The 21,861-nt window shown below is 48.8% G+C and overlaps 1 protein-coding gene across 1 annotated transcript; it reads right to left on the bottom strand.

The window, feature by feature from the left end:
- Positions 1-261: 261 nt before the first annotated feature.
- On the bottom strand, positions 262-4,209 carry LOC140395330 (histone H3.3A). Its single transcript, XM_072482965.1, has 4 exons — positions 4,096-4,209; positions 1,941-2,079; positions 1,195-1,348; positions 262-621 (listed from the first exon to the last, which is right to left on the bottom strand). The coding sequence occupies exons 2-4, from the start codon at positions 2,066-2,068 to the stop codon at positions 493-495; spliced, it is 411 nt and encodes a 136-aa protein (XP_072339066.1). The 5' UTR covers positions 2,069-2,079; positions 4,096-4,209; the 3' UTR covers positions 262-492.
- Between the last annotated feature and the right edge of the window lie 17,652 nt (positions 4,210-21,861).

Raw genomic sequence — 21,861 nt, 5'->3', positions numbered from 1 at the left:
CTTGATGTACAAAAGATCAATGCAATTTACTTGGTGTAAGACTGCATCAATTCCTCCTGAGTTACCAACGGAATGACACAATATTTAGGAAGCATTTTTCCCAGTGCATTCCTTTCAGTTGACTAGTACAAAATGCTCTAGGAAATAGTCTGATAGAAAACTCAAGCATAATACAAAACAAAAAACATAACTCAAGTGCTTGAGGAGCAATGGGGATTTTCCACTGGCACCTCATGCGAATGACAAGTGGAAACAGATCTGTTCCAATTTAGCCACGGTTTAATTTATTTTGAAGATTACAGTAAGGGCTCCCCTCCCAGTTTAACCACCCACCCTATTAAACTTTAGAAAATTTAATAAAAACAGTGAATACCACATATTCCATTTGCACATTTTCACTCCTTAAAAGTCCATACCCTGACAATATCTGTAAAATCTGTTATATTAAAAAAGGTCCCGCTTTCCATTGCTGATGGAACGAGCATTCTCCAATTAGGCTCTTTCGCCACGTATCCTGCGAGCTAGCTGAATATCCTTTGGCATGATGGTTACTCGCTTGGCATGGATGGCGCACAAGTTTGTATCTTCAAAGAGACCGACCAGGTACGCCTCACTTGCTTCCTGTTAAACACAACGTTGTACATTTCATATGGGGGAAAAGCATCAACTTTAACATATAAAATTAAAACACTCAGTTTTGATTTGCTCGTGTTGGATTCAGAATACACACAAAGCACCAACAACCTTTCAACTTAAGTCATAAACTTCACTGTCAACCAGACTTTGTTCAAACCATAACACCATGGTATGCACGGTTGATCCTGTTCTCCCCCGCCCCCCCCCCCCCCCCCCCCCCCCCCCCCCCCCCCCCCCCCCCCCCCCCCCCCCCCCCCCCCCCCCCCCCCCCCCCCCCGCCCCCCCAATGTCGGTTTTCTCATACAACTCTGCATAAAGACATTGGCTTCACCCAGTTGGGACAAACAGGTTATTGTTGTGCTGCAAATTAAATAATATTTCCGAGTAAAAAAGTATATTAAGAGCATTTATCTGGATCACTGTCACACTGGATATCGTCCAGGAGCCGATAAGAGCAATTGTCCATGCAGTGCATCTGATTCAATCTTGATACGGAGGATGTGGAGTCCACCTGCAACCCCACAGTACATAGCCACCCCTGCAGAAGTAACTACCTACCTGTAGTGCACCAATCGCAGCACTCTGGAATCTCAGATCAGTTTTGAAATCCTGTGCAATCTCACGCACCAGACGCTGGAAGGGCAGTTTGCGAATCAGCAACTCTGTGGATTTCTGATATCGTCTAATTTCTCTCAGAGCAACAGTGCCAGGCCTGAGTAAAGCAAAAACAGGTGACGGAATAAAATTTCCAAATTCTACACACGGTTGATAATGGGAACAGTTGTGATAGGTTGTATTACAGTCCAATCTCAAGACTATTCATTGAGAATAACAGGCTCAAACATGGCACTAACTGCTGCTCTCTTCACAGATACTGCTCAACTGTTGAGTGCTTCCTGCATTTTTAGATTACAAACAGATCAGACTTCAATTATGACAACTGAAAACTCTTGATCCATAGGAACAGGATTAGGCCATTCAGCCCCATTGAGCTTGTCCTAACAGAAACCATCTTTGTGGATAGGCACTAGAACAAAACAAGGCGAGGTATAAAAGCAAATTCTCACAAGATAGTGTGAGGATGTCTGTATGAAGCACTCACTCAACAAGGCAGGACATGAACACTGTCTCCATCAATGGTCATTGTCCAAAAACAAGACTCGAAAAAACGAGAAACAGACGAGCTGCATTCCAGCAAGGAAAAACTTAACAAATCATCAGAGTCTCAAATTCCACCAGATTTCACTTTAACAAATTCTAAGCAGCGAATTGACTGTAGATTTGCATTGTACCCATTTCAGTACCTGTAACGATGAGGCTTCTTCACTCCACCAGTAGATGGTGCACTCTTTCGTGCCGCTTTGGTTGCCAGCTGTTTCCTGGGTGCTTTACCCCCTGTAGACTTACGGGCTGTCTGTTTTGTTCGAGCCATGTTGCTTTAAGCTGTCACAGAGATAACGAGAACCACATAAGAACAAAGTATTTTTCTCAACCGCCCTCAACCAAATGTCACAAATGATGAAATATTGCTGGGAAGCAGGAGGGCAAAGCGCAGAGTGGGGGTGCATTAGGGGCAGGTGGTTTGAGGGGCAAACGGGGAGGCGAGGGCAAGGGGGGGGAGGCGAGGGCAAGGGGGGGGAGGCGAGGGCAAGGGGGGAGGCGAGGGCAAGGGGGGAGGCGAGGGCAAGGGGGAGGCGAGGGCAAGGGGGAGGCGAGGGCAAGGGGGAGGCGAGGGCAAGGGGGAGGCGAGGGCAAGGGGGAGGCGAGGGCAAGGGGGAGGCGAGGGCAAGGGGGAGGCGAGGGCAAGGGGGAGGCGAGGGCAAGGGGGAGGCGAGGGCAAGGGGGAGGCGAGGGCAAGGGGGAGGCGAGGGCAAGGGGGAGGCGAGGGCAAGGGGGAGGCGAGGGCAAGGGGGAGGCGAGGGCAAGGGGGAGGCGAGGGCAAGGGGGAGGCGAGGGCAAGGGGGAGGCGAGGGCAAGGGGGAGGCGAGGGCAAGGGGGAGGCGAGGGCAAGGGGGAGGCGAGGGCAAGGGGGAGGCGAGGGCAAGGGGGAGGCGAGGGCAAGGGGGAGGCGAGGGCAAGGGGGAGGCGAGGGCAAGGGGGAGGCGAGGGCAAGGGGGAGGCGAGGGCAAGGGGGAGGCGAGGGCAAGGGGGAGGCGAGGGCAAGGGGGAGGCGAGGGCAAGGGGGAGGCGAGGGCAAGGGGGAGGCGAGGGCAAGGGGGAGGCGAGGGCAAGGGGGAGGCGAGGGCAAGGGGAGGCGAGGGTAAGGGGAGGCGAGGGTAAGGGGAGGCGAGGGTAAGGGGAGGCGAGGGTAAGGGGAGGCGAGGGCAAGGGGAGGCGAGGGCAAGGGGAGGCGAGGGCAAGGGGGAGGCGAGGGCAAGGGGAGGCGAGGGCGAGGGTAAAAGGGGGAGGCGAGGGTAAAAGGGGGAGGCGAGGGTAAAAGGGGGAGGCGAGGGTAAAAGGGGGAGGCGAGGGTAAAAGGGGGAGGCGAGGGTAAAAGGGGGAGGCGAGGGTAAAAGGGGGAGGCGAGGGTAAAAGGGGGAGGCGAGGGTAAAAGGGGGAGGCGAGGGTAAAAAGGGGAGGCGAGGGTAAAAGGGGGAGGCGAGGGAAAAAGGGGGAGGCGAGGGAAAAAGGGGGAGGCGAGGGAAAAAGGGGGAGGCGAGGGTAAAGGGGGGAGGCGAGGGTAAAGGGGGGAGGCGAGGGTAAAGGGGGGAGGCGAGGGTAAAGGGGGGAGGCGAGGGTAAAGGGGGGAGGCGAGGGTAAGGGGGGAGGCGAGGGTAAAGGGGGGAGGCGAGGGTAAAGGGGGGAGGCGAGGGTAAAGGGGGGAGGCGAGGGTAATGGGGGGAGGCGAGGGTAATGGGGGGAGGCGAGGGTAATGGGGGGAGGCGAGGGTAAAGGGGGGAGGCGAGGGTAAAGGGGGGAGGCGAGGGTAATGGGGGGAGGCGAGGGTAAAGGGGGAGGCGAGGGTAAAGGGGGGAGGCGAGGGTAATGGGGGGAGGCGAGGGTAAAGGGGGAGGCGAGGGTAAAGGGGGAGGCGAGGGCAAAGGGGGGAGGCGAGGGCAAAGGGGGGAGGCGAGGGCAAAGGGGGGAGGCGAGGGCAAAGGGGGGAGGCGAGGGTAAAGAGGGAGGCGAGGGGGAGAAGCGAACGCGGATTATGGGAAAATACAAGCCATAGTTGAGTAGCAGAAACTTTCACTTCTCTCTCCCAGTCCGCTCTCTGCTGCCGTTACCTTTGTCCCGAGCGCTGTGGGACAAAGAGTGTTATTCTCGATTCCACCGCCATTTTGTCTCAGAGACACTGGCGTTGATCCCGGCATAATTTCACCTTCCCACCAATTAAACCAGCAGCAAAAACTGCCCCGGGGCCATCAACACGCACGGAATATAAATCCTCCTCCCACCCCTAAAAACCCGGTCTATTTGGCGATCTGCAGTGGCCATCCGCCCGCCAGCAGCACTTACCTCCTCTTTCAAACCCACTCGCCGCTCGAACTCGCTATAGTCCGCGAGCCGAGGCCAATCTCGCCATTTATACCCCGGACGTGCCGACGCGGTGACGTGACGTCGCCCCCGCCGCCACCCAAGGGGACGAACTTTCCTCCGATTGGTCGCAAATCATACCTCTGATTGGTCTTTAAACTCGCATCGCGATAGGTCCATTCTCTCGAAATGAACCAATCAATTGCAGGAGAAATGCTGTATTCTGATTGGCTCATTTCAATGTGAATTTCGATCCGCTGTCTGGCTCCAAGGTCGGGCAGTCAGGGAGAGGAGCGGAGCGGAGCGTCAACTCAACTCCCTCAAAACTGAGCTATTCCGTGCGAAAACAAATTGCCTAGAATTAGAAACACTGCGTAGGATTTGTTTCGTAAACATTTCACAATATGCTCCAAAAGCTTCTTTTCACTCCCTCACCCCAACACCAACTCAGTATAATCCCCAGTGCACTCCCCATAATGCACTATAATCCCCGTATACTCTCCATAACCCAGTATAATCCCAGTTCACACTCCAAAAACCAGTATAATCCCAGTACTCTCCATAACCCAATATAATCCCAGTACACTCTCCATTATCCAGTAAAATGCCATTACCCTCCCCATAACTCAGTATAATCTAATTGCCCTCTCCATAACCCAGTATAATCCCATTACTCTCCTCATTTGGGCAGCACGGTAGCATAGTGGTTAGCACAATTGCTTCACAGCTCCAGAGTCCCAGGTTCAATTCCCTGCTTGGGTCACTGTCTGTGCAGAATCTGCACGTTCTCTCCGGGTGCTCCGGTTTCCTCACACAGTCCAAAGATGTGCAGTTTATGTGGATTGGCTATGCCAAATTGCCCTTAGTGCCCAAAAAAGGTTAAGTGGGGTTAAGTGCCACGGCGATCTCCGCGAAAACTGGCGGGCAATCCGGCAAAAGTTTGAAATCTTCCTGCTGGCAGCCGAACTAGAAGACCTGGCCGATCCAGAAAAAACAGAGCTTCTCCTCACCATCGCCGGTGCCAGAGCAGAAGAAAGCTTTAAAAAATTCAAGTTCTCCAAGGGGCAAAACAGGAGCGACTTCCAGGCAGTCCTGGACAAATTCGGCAAATACTGTCAGGAAAGCACACTCCAACCAGCAAGGAAAGATAAGAGAAGCGCCAGTACTCACCTCGAGGCCGAAATCCCAGAGCAGAGAACGATTTTGGTTGGCGGCCATCTTTCTAAAGGGACTGCACTTGCGCAGTTGCGCGATCACAAAAACGGCCATCAGTAAAGGAACCCCAATCTGCGCATGTGCAAACGCCTCCTACGTCTACGTCACGCGCGTCATGACGGCAGAGGCCCCAGACCATGCCCATTTAAAGGGGAAACGTCCCAAATCAAAAAAATAATCTTTTAAAGCTGTAAAACAACCTTCCTTCACCTGGGATGACAGCACAATGCCTCAAATTGAACCAGGAAATGAAACAGACCTTCGAAGAACTCTGCAACAAGCCTACACCCAAACCAAGTCCGATTCCGACTTCCCGCAGACCAGTGACACCGAGGACCTGAGGGAGCCTTTTCGAGTCGCTGTTATAACAAAGAACAGGCTGTCCCCGAATCAAAACCACCAGCCACTGTTGGTGCACAGCATTGATCCAGGCGACGAGTGATGTGCCACCCTGACGATCAACCAGAATCAACCAGACTTGACTTATGAGTTTTACAATGTTGGACTCTTTGATCTGTTCTGTTATCCTGTTTCATCGTTCCAGTAGTTTGTATATAATGTTCATTTCGTTGTTGGTGTGACAGCCTATTTCTCGGCACCAGGCACCTTCCTGTGTAAATACATTAGACTCATGTACATAGTCATGTAAATAATCAAGGGAAATGTGCATACCTCCGTCGTGGTCACTCTAACTTGAAGGTGTACCTGAGATAAAGACCCTAGCTGTTCGAGTGAAACCCAGCAGAGGGCAGCAGAGCTGCTGATTGGTATTGCAAGGGAAATTTGCATACCGCCGTCGTGGTCACCCTAACTTGAAGGTGTTCCTGAGCGAAAGACCCTAGCTGTTTGAGTGAAGACAAGCATCCAGCAGAGCGCAGTAGAGAGGAGCTGCTGATTGGTGTTGCAAGGGAAATTTGCATACCTCCATCGTGGTCACCATAATTTGAAGGTGTAAGTAGGGCTTACAAATGTATTCCAATGTTAATAGAGGCCGCCCTCGATTCTTCCCCACTGACAGGCCTATGATTCTACTGGTGGTGGAAATTTCTCAGGCCACTGGTACCCAGATGTTGCTCACTTTTCAAGATTTCCGCCGAAATGCTAGCTATCCGTACTGTGGCCTTGCGAACTCGAATGGCTCTTGATTACATTCTCCCCGAGAGAGGTGGGACATATGCCCCGATTGGGTCAGAATGTTGTACTTTCCAGACAGCTCTGAAGAGATCACAGATTTGAAAAAACGCATTCAGAAGAAGGTTAAAAAACCCAAGCAACCGGAGTCCAGCACCCTTTGGGGTTGGGTCACTCGGGTCTTCAGTGGTGCAGGGCTTGGTCATATTCCTTGTAGTCGTTTTTGTTTCTGATGGATCAAATTTCCTGCATTGTAAGTGGAATCTTTTCTTTGTGGAGACTGCGTCAACATCCCTCTTACGCTGTTAACTGGTTGTTAACTGGGCATACCGGTACTTTGAGGCATCCAAGATGAAGAAAATCCAAGTTTCCCACCTTTTCTCAGATGTACCCACATGACAGATGCAATCTGACACGAGCACTGCACGTTCATAGCCTGCTACTCTAATTCGGTAACAGTTCACACAAAAAAATAAGCAGAAGCCGTTTGCAGACATTTTGTTAAGACAAAATACGGAATTAATCCTCTGCATTATAGTATTTCCGACTAGGTTCCTTCGAATGTTGCCAAAATTTTAAAACTTGATTGTGAAATCAGAAAGGCACAACCAGGACGAGCTTCAGCAATGGCCCTGGAAATCAGCTGAGCATACCAACAAAGACCAAGGATCAGCTCCACCATGCTGTCAGCTGTGCCCGACTTCCTGTAGGAAGCTCAACCTCAGTAAACAGATTTACTGACTCAATATCCACAGTATGTAACTATACACCCCGATACTGAACATTGAGCACTGAATAGCCACCAAGTTGTGCCTTCTAGTTAGCATTTTAGCTCATTTGTCACATAAAAACATTGTAATAATCACAGTACAGCAAGTCAACTGGTTGTGGTTTTCATGTACTTTAATGTAATTTTTTTTTACAATTTTACACCAGATCCTGAAATGAGTGTAGAACAGTATGTAATCATTTCACCAGACTGTGCCCCTTCCTGGCTTCCCAATGTCATTTACAAGACACCCAAAGCCATGCAAGGAGACATCATCAAAAAACAATGGTTCCCCATTCTGAGGGCCATCACAAATGCTGCAACAAATTGAAGCTAGGTTCCCATCAAGCAACTGCAGTCGCCCAATGAAAGTAACTGGAATATTATTTTCTTTGTGGAGACTGATAACTGCGTCAACATCCCTCTTTTACGCTGAACAAGAGGCTAAGAGCAGTGAATGCATGGCAGTCAACATCCACTTGTTCAGGCCAGGGCAATACATGAAGCAGACTACAAATATTCTCCAGGCCACGTTTGAGGACAAGGTTACTTTAGATGGCAAAGTGGTCCCAAGTAATGGTCCAACAGGAATTAATGTAGCACCTTTACCCTTCCTTGGATGAGACCATTCAGGGGGGGGGGAAATCATGTGGAATGGGAGCACATCGTTGTCACTCCCTAGCAAATTGCCCTTGTACCGATGTTCCTCAGAGGTCTACACTGGGGCCCAATCTTCAACCATCAACCGAGTGAAAACCCCAATACTAGCTGCACTGAGGTGAAAAAGCCCCTTATGTTGATAAACAGCAACACTGCTGCAGTGTCAGAAGGGCTGAACATGAACCTTGCAATGCTGAGCATAATCCTTTGGAAGTATTCTGGGAAAAACCTCATCTATTGGCAAAGTGCCAAGATCCGTCCCATCAAACAGTATTGTCAGCAACACCAAGTACAGTTAAATATACCTTTGTACACCAAAACAATACTACCACAATCTACCTGTAAGTTATTGTGACAGGATAAGACAGGCAACTGCATTGTTGCAATCACAGCCCATGGGATATCACCAAAAACTAATGCAATATAATTCCCAGATGTACAATCAGCCCCCAGTATAAGCAGGAACACATCACAAGGGAGCAGCATTTTACCATCTCCAACAACGAATCCCATTCAGCAAACTAACAGCTAAACATTCAGTTATGAGAACTGCACAGACTACCTATTCAATCCAAAATTCAAACTAGCCCCTATCTGCATTATCCCAATGAGAACAAAAAGCAACAAGTCCATAAACAAGTTAATGAGACAAATTAACAACTTCCTCCCCAAAAAACAAACAGATTGATAACGTGAAAAACAATGCATAAATAGGTAGTAGCTGCCAAGCTGTACACTCCAGCTTGATGTACAAAAGATCAATGCAATTTACTTGCATTGTATACCTCCGTCGTGGTCACTCTAACTTGAAGGTGTACCTGAGATAAAGACCCTAGCTCTTCGAGTGAAGCCCAGCAGAGGGCAGCAGAGTGGAGCTGCTGATTGGTATTGCAAGGGAAATTTGCATACCTCCGTCGTGGTCACCCTAACTTGAAGGTGTACCTGAGCGAAAGACCCTAGCTGTTCGAGTGAAGACAAAAAGCATCCAGCAGAGCGCAGTAGCGAGGAGCTGCTGATTGGTGTTGCAAGGAAAATTTGCATACATCCGTCGTGGTCACCCTAACTTGAAGGTGTACCTGAGCTAAAGACCCTAGCTGTTCGAATAAAGACAAGCATCCAGCAGAGGGCAGTAGGGAGGAGCTGCTGATTGGTATTGCAAGGGAAATTTGCATATCTCCGTCGTGGTCACCCTAATTTGAAGGTGTACCTGAGCTAAAGATCCTAGCTGTTCGAGTGAAGACAAGCATCCAGCACAGGGCAGCAGAGCGGAGCTGCTGATTGGTATTGCAAGGGAAATTTGCATATCTCCGTTGTGGTCAACCTAACTTGAAGGAGTACCTGAGCTAAAGACCCTAGCTGTTCGAGTGAAGACAAGCATCCAGCAGAGGGCAGTAGAGCGGAGCTGCTGATCGGTGTTGCAAGGTAATTTGCATACTTCCGTCGTGGTCACCCTAATTTGAAGGTGTACCTGAGCTAAAGACCCTAGCTGTTCGAGTGAAGAAGCATCCAGCAGAGGGCAGTAGAGAGGAGCTGCTGATTGGTGTTGCAAGGGAAATTTGCGTACCTCCGTCGTGGTCACCCTAACTTGAAGGTGTACCTGAGCTAAAGACCCTAGCTGTTCGAGTGAAGACAGGCATCCAGCAGAGGGCAGTAGAGAGGAGCTGCTGATCGGTGTTGCAAGGTAATTTGCATACTTCCGTCGTGGTCACCCTAATTTGAAGGTGTACCTGAGCTAAAGACCCTAGCTGTTCGAGTGAAGATGCATCCAGCAGAGGGCAGTAGAGTTTAAAGCTTACCAGGCCCGACCCCTGGACACACAGGCCCGCAGACCCCACAATGTGGCTGCGTGCCTGCCGGCACCGCTCCCTTCAGGCGCTTCATCACCTTGTGCCACTCGTGGGGGCCACCATCTTTAACCCAGCCCGATTCGTGCGACCTGTGGGGGCGACCATATTGACCACCATCTTCAGCACCATCCGACACGTGCGACTGATGGGACGGCCATCTTGGTAGCCGCCTCCGACCCAGCCCGACACGTGCGACCCATGGTGTCCGCCATCTTACGACCCCGATAACTCCTACCACGCAGACTACCCGCAGCTCGGTGCAGTCACCCTCGACCAGTCGCGGCCAAAACACCTGAAGAACTCGATGATGGTCAATGGGCACAAGTTTATAGAATGTATCCACGATAGTTTCCTAGAACAGTATGTAATGGAACCTACGAGGGAACAAGCGGTCCTAGATCTGGTCCTCTGTAATGAGGCAGGATTGATTAATGATCTCATAGTTAGGGATCCACTCGGAAGGAGAGATCACAATATGGTGGAATTTAAAATACAGACAATACGGAGGGTGAGAAGGTAAAATCAAACACTAGTGTTTCGTGCTTAAACAAAGGAGATTACAATGGGATGAGAGAAGAACTAGCTAAGGTAGACTCCGGGTACTCCGGTTTCCTCCCACAGTCCAAAGACGTGCAGGTTAGGTGGATTGGCCATGATAAATTGCCCTTGTGACCACAAAGGGTCGGAGGGGTTATTGGGTTACGGGGATAGGGTAAAAGTGAGGGCTTACATGGGTTGGTGAAGACTCGATGGGCTGAATGGCCTCCTTCTGCACTGTATGTTCTATGTTCTATGTACTCCCATTTGGAAGCAAATGGACGTATTAGTGAGAGGCAGCATGGTTTTGTGAAGGGGAGGTCATGTCTCACTAACTTGATAGAGTTTTTCGAGGAGGTCACTAAGATGATTGATGCAGGTAGGGCAGTGGATGTTGTCTATATGGACTTCAGTAAGGCCTTTGACAAGGTCCCTCATGGTAGACTAGTACAAAAGGTGAAGTCACACGGGATCAGGGGGGAGCTGGCAAGGTGGATACAGAACTGGCTAGGTCATAGAAGGCAGAGAGTAGCAATGGAAGGATGCTTTTCTAATTGGAGGGCTGTGACCAGTGGTGTTCCGCAGGGATCAGTGCTGGGACCTTTGCTTTTTGTAGTATATAAATGATTTGGAGGAAAATGTAACTGGTCTGATTAGTAAGTTTGCAGACGACACAAAGGTTAGTGGAATTGCGGATAGCGATGAGGACTGTCAGAGGATACAGCAGGATTTAGATTGTTTGGAGACTTGGGCGGAGAGATGGCAGATGGAGTTTAATCCGGACAAATGTGAGGTAATGCATTTTGGAAAGTCTAATGCAGGTAGGGAATATACAGTGAATGGTAGATCTAGATTTACAGGTCCATAGGTCACTGGAAGGGGCAACACAGGTGGAGAAGGTAGTCAAGAAGGCAGACGGCATGCTTGCCTTCATTGGCCGGGGCATGGAGTATAAGAATTGGCAAGTCATGTTGCAGCTATATAGAACTTAGTTAGGCCACACTTGGAGTATTGTGTTCAATTCTGGTTGCCACACTACCAGAAGGATGTGGAGGCTTTAGAGAGGGTGCAGAAGAGATTTACCAGAATGTTGCCTGGTATGGAGGGCATTAGCTATGAGGAGCGGTTGAATAAACTCGGTTTGTTCTCACTGGAACGACGAGGTTGAGGGGCGACCTGATAGAGGTCTTACAAGATTATGAGGGGCATAGACAGAGCGGATAGTCAGAGACTTTTCCCCAGGGTAGAGGGGTCAATTACTAGGGGGCATAGGTTTAAGGTGAGAGGGGCAAGGTTTAGATTACGAGGCAAGTTTTTTACACAGAGGGTAGTGGGTGCCTGGAACTCGCTACCGGAGGAGGTGGTGGAAGCAGGGACGATAGTGACATTTAAGGGGCATCTTGACAAATACATGAATAGGATGGGAATAGAGGGATACGGACCCAGGAAGTGTAGAAGATTGTAGTTTAGTTGGGCAGCATGGTCGGCACTGGCTTGGAGGGCCGAAGGGCCTGTGCTGTACATTTCTTTGTTCTTTAAAAGATTTTTTCTTTGATTTGGGACGTTTCCCCTTTAAATGGGCATGGTCCGGGGCCTCTGACGTCATGACGCACGTGACTTAGCACGTCGGAGGCGTTTCCACATGCGCAGGTCGCGGTTCCTTTACTGATGGCCATTTTCGTGATTGCTCATGCGCGGCGTCGCACAACTGCGCAAGTGTGCGAAAGTGTTTAGAAAGATGGCCGCCAACCAAAATTGTTCTCTGCTCCGGGATTTTGGCCTCGAGGTGGTACTGGCGCTTCTCTTACCTTTCCTTGCTGGTTGGAGGGTGTTTTCCTCACAGTATTTTCTGAATTTGTCCAGGACTGCCTGGAAATCGCTCCTGTTTTGCCCCTTGGAGAACTTGAATGTTTTTTAAGATTTCTTCTGCGCTGGCACCGGCGATGGTGAGGCAAAGCTCTGTTTTTTCAGGATCGGACAGGTCTTCTAGTTCGGCTGCCAACAGGAAGATTTCAAACTTTTGCCGGAATGCCCACCAGTTTCCGCGGAGATCGCCGTGGCACTGGAGCTGCTGTGGAACCCAGATTTTGAACATTGTTGCTGGTTGTCACTGTACGCTGAGGTGCCGACGCTGCGGAGCAGCACCGGCGGGTTGATGTTCTCCATACTTCAGGATGCCGGAATGCTGATTAGTTGCAGGTGGGTCTCAGAAGTGCTAGTATGCAACTGCACCTGGTACCATGATGTGTTGGGTGATCTGGATCACAAACAGGTCACCAACACTGGAAGTGGTGTAACTCTATTTTATTATAAGGTTAACTATATTAACATACTTGAACTGTGGGTAAATGCAATACCAGCTTTAACTGTTGACCCTTGCCTAGTCCTAACCAGGTGATGCACTCAGCACATGATGAATGTCTCTGTTGCAGGCTGTGAGCTCTGTGCTCCGAGCTGGCTGCTACTAGAATGAGCGGTAACTCTCCTGTCCCCTGTCTTTATAGTGCGTGTGCTCTCACTGGTGATTGGCTGCGGTGTTGTGTATGCTGATTGGTCCCACTGCATGTCCATCAGTGTGTGTGCGTGTGTCTGCGCCATGATATACTGGTGTATATTATGACACATTTGTGCCCTCCAGGGGCTGTTGCTAGCCTCGATGACCCCCTATTTCAGTAAACGCTGGACCTCTGACTTGATGAAAGTCATATCTTGGGCACTGTACCGCCGGCTCCTGGTGGCGACGGGCTTACAGTCGGGTGTGAGGTTCGCGAATAGTGAGGGGGGGTGAAACCTTCAGTGTTGTGAGGCTGCATACCTTGAGGGTCCGCCGAACTTCAGGGTCAAGCTTCGGTGGCTGGAAGTGTCAGAAGAGGAAAAGGATAGTGACCAGAAAGAAGGCATTGTCCTATTAACAAGCAGTTTTACTCCGGTAATGAGGGTGTTGGTTGCAGAATCCTTCAATTGTGCTGTATTGGATAGTGGCTGCTGTGTGTGTGTGGAATTGACTGCTTAAAATGTTACCTGGAAAGGGTAGCATTGGAAAGGGAGCAGAGGAGATTTACCAGAATGTTGCCTGGTATGGAGGGAAGATCTTATGAGGAAAGGCTGAGGGACTTGAGGCTATTTTTGTTAGAGAGAAGAAGGTTAAGAGGTGACTTAATTGAGACATACAAGATGATCAGAGGATTGGATAGGGTGGATAGTGAGAGCCTTTTTCCTCGGATGGTGATGTCTAGCACGAGGGGACATAGCTTTAAATTGAGGGGAGATAGATACAAGACAGATGTCAGAGGAATGTTCTTTACTCAGAGAGTAGTAAGGATGTGGAATGCCCTGCCTGCAACACTAAGGGCATTCAAATTGGATAGACTTTTGGATGATAAGGGAATAGTGTAGATGGGCTTTAGAGTGGTTTCACAGGTCGGCGCAACATCGAGGGCCGAAGGGCCTGTTCTGCGCTGCAATGTTCTATGTTCTATGGACTCCTTGAATGCTGAAAATCGTAACAAGGTTAAGGAATTTGAAAGTTCCACAAGTTTCAGGTTTGGGGATGATAATACTCTGAAGTCGCTGAAAAGTGTGGTGATTCCTTGCAATATTGCCGAAGTGAATCATTTCATTAGCATGGATGTTGTATCAAGTGAGATACCTTTGCCTCTGAGCAGACCGTTGATGAAGAAAGCACACATGAAACTGGATATGGAACAGGATAAGGCAACAGTTTTTGGAAAGACGGTGGACTTACAATTTACACAGTCGGGACACTATTGTATTCCATTACTGACAAATAATATTTCAGGTGCCGTTGTTAAAGATGTGTTACTGGCAGCTGGAAATGGGACTTTAGCTGATAAAAAGCTTGTTGTATTAAAACTGCATAGGCAATTTGCCCATCCATCTCCTCGGAGGCTGAAAAATTTATTAAAGGATAGAGGGGTAAGGGATGAAGACTATACTAAGCTGATAGAACAGGTTAGTGATCGCTGTGAAGTTTGTTGGAAGTACAGAAGGACACCATCACGATCGATAGTAACCCTACCTTTGGCCAGGGATTTTAATGACATTGTGACCATGGACCTTTAGATCTGGGATGAAGCTAACAATATATTTATTTTGTAGATTTAGCAACCAGATTTAGTCAATCAACTATTGTACGAAGTAAAGAAAAGAGAATAATTCTGGATCAAATCGTGGGAAAATGAATAGGGACAGGGAATGGGCCCACCGGCAAAGTTCCTTCCGGACAAAGGGGGAGAATTTGCTCATGATGAGTTTCGGGATATCTGTGAAAACATGAATATCACAGTTATGAATATGACTGCGGAAAGCCCATTTAGTAATGGTGTGTGTGAAAGAAACCATGCTGTAATTGATAACATGCTCAGGAAAATGTTGGCAGATACACCAAACTGCAAGTTAAATTCAGCTTTAGCATGGACGGGACATGCAAAGAATTCATTGCAGATGGTTGGGGGCTATAGTCCCTATCAATTAGTGTTTGGTAGAAATCCTAAAATTCCGCCTATTTTGGATGACCAGCCTCCAGTTTGGGAAGGGACGACAATTATCTCTGCCTTTGCTGAGCATTTAAACTTATTACCTAGCAGGAGAAAAGCCTGTTTGGAAGCAGAAGTCTCTGAAAGAATTCGCAGAGCTTTAAGGCATAATGTACGGCCATCAAAAACCTTTTTTCTACGAGAGAGACAATTTTAATGAATGGAAAGGCCCAGGGAAGATTATAGGTATAGTTGGCAAAACAATTATTTTGCAACATGGCACTGTTAGGGTACATTCATCAAGGATAATGGGTACAGATTACAAATTTTCAAATTTAGACAGGGCAGGCATACATGATGAGGAACCAGGGTCATCTGGTACGCACGTGTTACGGAACTATGAGGACCAGTTAATTGAGATAGACAGGGTTTCTGTAAAGGAACACAATACTTCTGATGAATTAGAACAGGCCATTTTCCCGAAACGACAACTGCCAAAAGTTGGTACAAAAGTAACATACTTGCCTGAAGGGTCTAGTCAATGGAAGAATGCAACTTCAGTGTTCAGGCTATCTCCCGGATGCAACAACTGTAGCAGGGAAGGCCACTGGAAAGTATAAACATTGGTTGAATGTACAGCATTCATGGGAGGGTGTCAAGACAATGCATTGGGAACATGACGTTCAGAAATGGAGGGCACAGAAACGCAGTGCCAGTTCAGATAGTACATCGGATAGTGAACAGGTTCGCAGGAAAAGGTCGAGAACTATTGAAAGGACATCCCACAGCAGAAGTGAAAGATCAAGCAGTAGCATTACAGAATGAGATACCAGGCAGGATACGGGACGTAGTTTATCAAGGTCTCGGAACATGGGTAAGACTATATAAATACTAGTAGAAGCCAACATGCACGTGACATTTTGGTAGCTTCCAATAAATTAGATGAAAAAGTTATCAAAGATGCCAAACAGCAAGAACTGCATAGTTGGAGTGAATTTGGGGTATACACTGAAGTACCGGAGTGGGGACAAAGAGCTCTATCCTGTCATAATATGCAAACATGCAACCAATGCAATCAAAATAGGACACAACCAACAGGCAGTCAGGACACTCAGAGGTGGCATCACCACAAGGGGGCATGACATAAACACTATAAAAGGGACGAGGCACTTACACCCTGCCTCTTTCCACAGACAGACATCTAGAGAGTTAGACAGGGTTGATCAGCAGCATCACACCCCAGCACGTGGCTTAGAGCAAGCTGGTACAGTTAGACTGAGTTACTACAGTTAGATTAGCAGAGAGTTAAACTCATTTGAGAACTGTGTTAATAGTTCAATAAACACGTTGAACTCATTTCAGAGTCTGGAGCATCCTTTAGTTAAGACTGCATCAAGTAGCAGCCTGTGTTATCCGAAGCAGCATAACACAACATGATACCAGGAGTGACTGTTCAATCTATTTAGTTCAACTCAGCAAGATCCGTGAAACCAGCTGCTGAATACAGGCACAATGGACAAGATTCAGGCTCCTCATCAGCTCAGGACCACCGGCAATCTTAGTGCCAACTGGCGATTATTCAAGCAGAAATTGCAACTATACATGGAAGCATCCGACCTCAATGGTCCGACCAATGCACGGAAGATAGCTCTTCTACTCACCACTGTGGGTGACCATGCGATAGAGATCTTCAACTCCTTTCACTTTTCCGAAGTACCAAACCATCCTGGACAAATTCGACAGCCACCAATCTTCGAGCGCTACATCTTCAAGCAGAGGATGCAAGGTAAAGACGAATCCTTCAACCCTATCTCACTAATCTTAGACTGCAAGCGCAATCCTGCAACTTCGGTGATATCACTGACTCCATGATCAGGGGCCAAATCGTTTTTGGAGTCCACTCTGAACCTGTGCGAGAGAAATTGTTGAAAATCAAACACATGACCCTGCCAGTCATGATTGAAACGTGTACTGTGCATGAGCACTCTAAAAATCGCTATTCACAGTGCAAAACGGCAGAAAGTGAAAAACAAGCCTCCCACGAAGTGGAGAGTGTTCAGGCTATCTCCCGGATGCAGCGCCTCCACATTGACGAAAGCGGTCCCGGGGCCGGACGCATGTGCAATGCGATCGGGAACACAAAGCGGCCGAAAACCACACTGCGCAGGTGCAGATGTCCGTGAACCGCACCGCGCATGCGCAATGACGCATTGAGCGTCGCCATGACGTGTGCGAACTGCGGCACCGCCCATTTTTAAAAAATCTGCCCTGCAAGAGGCAAACGCTGTTTAAACTGTGGGAAACGATACCACTATGCAGCCCTGTGCAGATCTGCACCACCAGCCAGGAGCCAGCGCTCCCAATTCTGACAGCGGCGCATCAGAAGTGTGATGAGCTAGTGGTCCTTGTTCGGACCACTGATACTTGTTCGGGTATCAGACGCCCGATCGTAGCTGCTCTTGTGATTCGAGGTTAGAATCAAAGTAGCAACCCCACCATGATGACTACATTTTTGCCCGTTCGTGTCGGTTGCTCAGGCAGTGGAGAGACGGCGTGAGACCCGCCCTGCCTGGGGACCCCCCCGTTGGTCAAAAACACTCGGGTAGGGGACATACGGTATTGGTAGCCCTCCTAGCCGGGGACTCCATCCAAATCTTACCCGTTGCGGCCCATACGCACCTCATTCGACCTTTTACTTTCAAAAACAGTTTTATTTATTTAGGCAACCTTTGGGTTGCTGCCAAATGCTATTTACATCCTAGAACATTTGGATGATAAACTTAGCACTGGTCCACCATTGGGAAGTGTCCTAACATTTGTTTTGAAAAAAAAAATGGGGGAGAAGTCACATATAGTGACCAATTATAAGGGTTTAATTGGCCCCAAGAAGGACAGACACACTAACACACCAGATATTAAACCAAGGTAGTTACAGATACTATGCTTGTTTTACAGAACTCCAGAAGCTCCAGGACCGGAGAAAAACAGAGAACACAGAGAAAGAGGACAGCCATGAGGACTTCTTTCATCGTGCTCAACATCTTGTATTTGGACATTTGGTTGCGCGGGAACGCGAACCCCACTACTCCAAACCCCCCTGCCGTTAATGTTTCACTGCCCCGAGGGCCCAGTCACCAGCCACGCTGCATTATCCTGGTTTGCCAAGTTCATAACTTGGTACTGTCATACGTTATTGAGGCACTATTAGCATTGGCCATACTCTGCTGTGCAGTACAGACCATGCGCCTCCGAAAGTGGAAAGGAGAGTGTATCGCGCTCGAACCCCGGTATATCGGATCCGATCCCCTATATTCGGTTATGACCAGACCCCCGCGACCTATGAAACCAGAATAATAAAACATGCACTTGCGTTTTTCCTGTCAATAAAAAGAAATGTATGATTCTGAGCTTGACTGCCAAGCCAGGAAAGAATATATGGAATATTTTGATTGTTGTTGTATGTTTAGAGAGATAGGATTATGCAATACTTGATGAGTGTTTTAGGTAAAATTAGAGGTTCCAAGTTTTTATTTTTTTAGATACATGCCCCTGCCTGACATAGCGCCCTCAAGAATTGTTTAGGTAAATTTTTGTGTATAGCTAGGGTCAGAGTAGTGGCCATGTAGGAGGTGCCCCCCCGCCCCGGTCAGGGAACGGAAAGGACAAAACTTATGTGATCCTTCACGCTTCGCGTTAGGATCACAAGGAGGACCTGTAGCCACCTAAAATGGCTGATTCCCTATTAATTTGGCCAAAACCCGATTTAAAATGGCTAACCGAAAAGGCTGATGGGAAAAGCAGGCAACAGGACACAAACGGACAGCTGCAGACAGAATAGCGTATTCGGCTCTGGGGAAGTCGGCCCAGATCGATACTCAAGACTATTAGCAGCACATCAACCCAGACATCTGCAGTTTAATCGGCTATCCCCGGGAACAATTGCAACATATTAGCAATTGAATTCCGGGCCAGACCTGTCGGCGCCTGCAAAGACAGGTGAACGACCACCCCCCGATCGAGGAATCACCCCGTTATTGGATATATCGAACCCAGTGATTGGGAACAAGTCCAATCACTTGGGACTCAGGGTCAAGGGCCGCCCCGAGAGGCGGGAAGCCCTATAAAGTGAGGGGCCAAGTTCAGATCTCTCTCTCTCTCACTTCTTCGCCTGCTCGCGACCTTCGCAAGAACATCGACCAGAAAGCATAAGTTTGACTCCAGCGAGCGCTACCCGATAGAGACTCCTAGCCATCGACCCGTATTGAATCCTTTTGAATCCCGCGGGCCAGATCCGATTCGATAAGCCTGGTGGGCTCTTCCTAAAGTTAAGTATTGGCCAGTAGTGGTAGGTTTCTATACAGAGAGTAGCATTATTGTGTAAGCATTACTTGTTGTATATAATAAATGACCGTTGATTTCAATCTTACTAAGCGGTGTGCTGTCTTATCAATCATAACTCGAGCTTGAACCACGTGGCGGTATCAGAAAGATACCTGGCGACTCATGAGCAAAGGTGACATAATCAGAGGTAATAAACTAAGGCTAATAAGAGCAACAGTACTAACATGGATTGAGGATTGGCTGTCAAGCAGAAGGCAGAGAGTTGGGATAAAAGGTTCTTTTTCGGAATGGCAACCGGTGACGAGTGGTGTCCCGCAGGGTTCAGTGTTGGGGCCACAGCTGTTCTCTTTATTAATGATCTAGATGACGGGACTGGGGCATTCTGGCTAAATTTGCCGATGATACAAAGATAGGTGGAGGGGCAGGCAGTATTGAGGAGGTGGGGAGGCTGCAGAAAAATTTAGACAGTTTAGGAGAGTGGTCCAAGAAATGGCTGATGAAATTCAACGTGGGCAAGTGCGAGGTCTTGCACTTTGGAAAAATGAATAGAGGCATGGACTATTTTCTAAACGGTGAAAAAATTCATAATGCTGAAGTGCAAAGGGACTTGGGAGTCCTAGTCCAGGATTCTCTAAAGGTACACTTGCAGGTTGAGTCCGTAAGTAAGAAAGCAAACGCAATGTTGTCATTTATCTCAAGAGGCTTGGAATATAAAAGCAGGGATGTACTTCTGAAACTTTATAAAGCACTAGTTAGGCCCCATTTAGAATACTGCGAGGAATTTTGGGCCCCACACCTCAGGAAGGACATACTGGCACTGGAGCGGGTCCAGCAGCGATTCACACAAATGATCCCAGGAATGGTAGGCCTAACATACGATGAACGTCTGAGGATCCTGGGATTATATTCATTGGAGTTTAGGAGGTTGAGGGGAGAACTAATAGAAACTTACAAGATAATGAATGGCTTAGATAGGGTGGACGTAGGGAAGTTGTTTCCATTAGCAGGGGAGCCTAGGACCCAGGGGCACAGCCTTAGAATAAAAGGGAGTCACTTTAGAACAGAAATGAGGAGACATTTCTTCAGCCAGAGTGGTGGGTCTGTGATATTCATTGCCACAGAGGGAGGTGGAGGCCGGAACGTTGAGTGTCTTTAAGACAGAAGTTGATAAATTCTTGATTTCTTGAGGAATTAAGGGCTATGGAGAGAGAGCGGGTAAATAGAGTTGAAATCAGCCATATTAATGGGCAGCACGGTAGCATTGTGGATAGCACAATTGCTTCACAGCTCCAGCGTCCCAGGTTCGATTCCGGCTTGGGTCTGTGCGGAGTCTGCACATCCTCCCCGTGTGTGTGTGGGTTTCCTCCGGGTGCTCCGGTTTCCTCCCACAGTCCAAAGATGTGCAGGTTACGTGGATTGGCCATGATAAATTGTCCTTCGTGTCCAAAATTGCCCTTAGTGTTGGGTGGGGTTACTGGGTTATGGGGATAAGGTGGAGGTGTTGACCTTGGTAGGGTGCTCTTTCCAAGAGCCGGTGCAGACTTGATGGGCCAAATGGCCTCCTTCTGGACTGTAAATTCTATGATTGAATAGTGGAGTGGACTCGATGGGCCGAATGGCCTTACTTCCGCTCCTATGGTCTTATGGTCATAAAGCGGCAATGTCCAGCCAAAACTCGACAATGCCTCCGCTGTGGCAGGATGGGCCACTCGCTGCCTGCTGTCCAGCAGCTCAACCTGCCAACGCTCCGCAATTCCGCCAGCCTCGCAGGGACGTGCGGGCCATTCAGCCTCCATACACCGAGTCATACCCTGACGACGTACAGACTGGTGATACCGACGACCGGGAACCCTTCCGCGTTGCGGGTAATAGACAGAAATCGGATGTCCCCAAGTAGAACCCACCAGCCGATGCCAGTACACAGCGTTAATCCGGGCGATGAATGGTGTGCCACCCTAACGGTCAACCGATCACCAATCACATTCCGCTTAGACACTGGTGCCTCCGCCAATCTCATTGCATGGTCAGCCTTCTACGCCTTGAAGGTCAAACCACCGATTCGGCCATCCCACTGTCAGTTGGTCGATTACAACGGTAATGTTATCCTGGCCATGGGGTCTTGCCAGCTCGAGGTTGCACACAATTCATGCACAGCCACACTGTCTTTTGAGATAGTTGGATCCTCGAAGGACTCTCTGCTAGGCGCACAGGCATGCAAGATCCTCCACCTCGTTCAGTGGGTACACACTGTCTCCAGAAGGCACGTCCGATTTCCCGGATGCAGACTTTAGGGCACAGCTCCACTCGCTCCTCGCCCACAACCAGGAGGTTTGAGGGCATGGGCACACTGCCCTACACTTACAGAATACGGCTCAAACCGGACGCCATCCCGGTCATTCACGCACCTCGTAGAGTCCCAGCACCACTCAAGGACCGCCTCAAGCAGCAGCTGCAGGATCTGCAGGATCAATGAGTGCTTTCACGGGTCACGGAGCCTACGCCATGGGTCAGCTCCATGGTGTGCATAAAAAAGCCCTCTGGCGAGCTCCGGATCTGCATCGACCCGAAAGACCTGAACAATAACATCATGAGGGAACACTACCCCGTACCCAAACGGGAAGAAATCACGAGCAAAATGGCCCGGGCTAAAATTTTTACCAAGCTTGATGCCCCTAAAGGTTTTTGGCAGATTCAGCTGGATCAGTCCAGCAGGAAGCTGTGCACTTTCAACACTCCCTTTGGCAGATACTGC

The sequence above is a fragment of the Scyliorhinus torazame genome, chromosome 18 (genome assembly GCF_047496885.1).
Source record: "Scyliorhinus torazame isolate Kashiwa2021f chromosome 18, sScyTor2.1, whole genome shotgun sequence".
Taxonomy (NCBI): domain Eukaryota; kingdom Metazoa; phylum Chordata; class Chondrichthyes; order Carcharhiniformes; family Scyliorhinidae; genus Scyliorhinus; species Scyliorhinus torazame.
The sequence above is the reverse complement of the archived record's forward strand: the minus strand, read 5'-3'. Positions and strand labels throughout refer to the sequence as shown.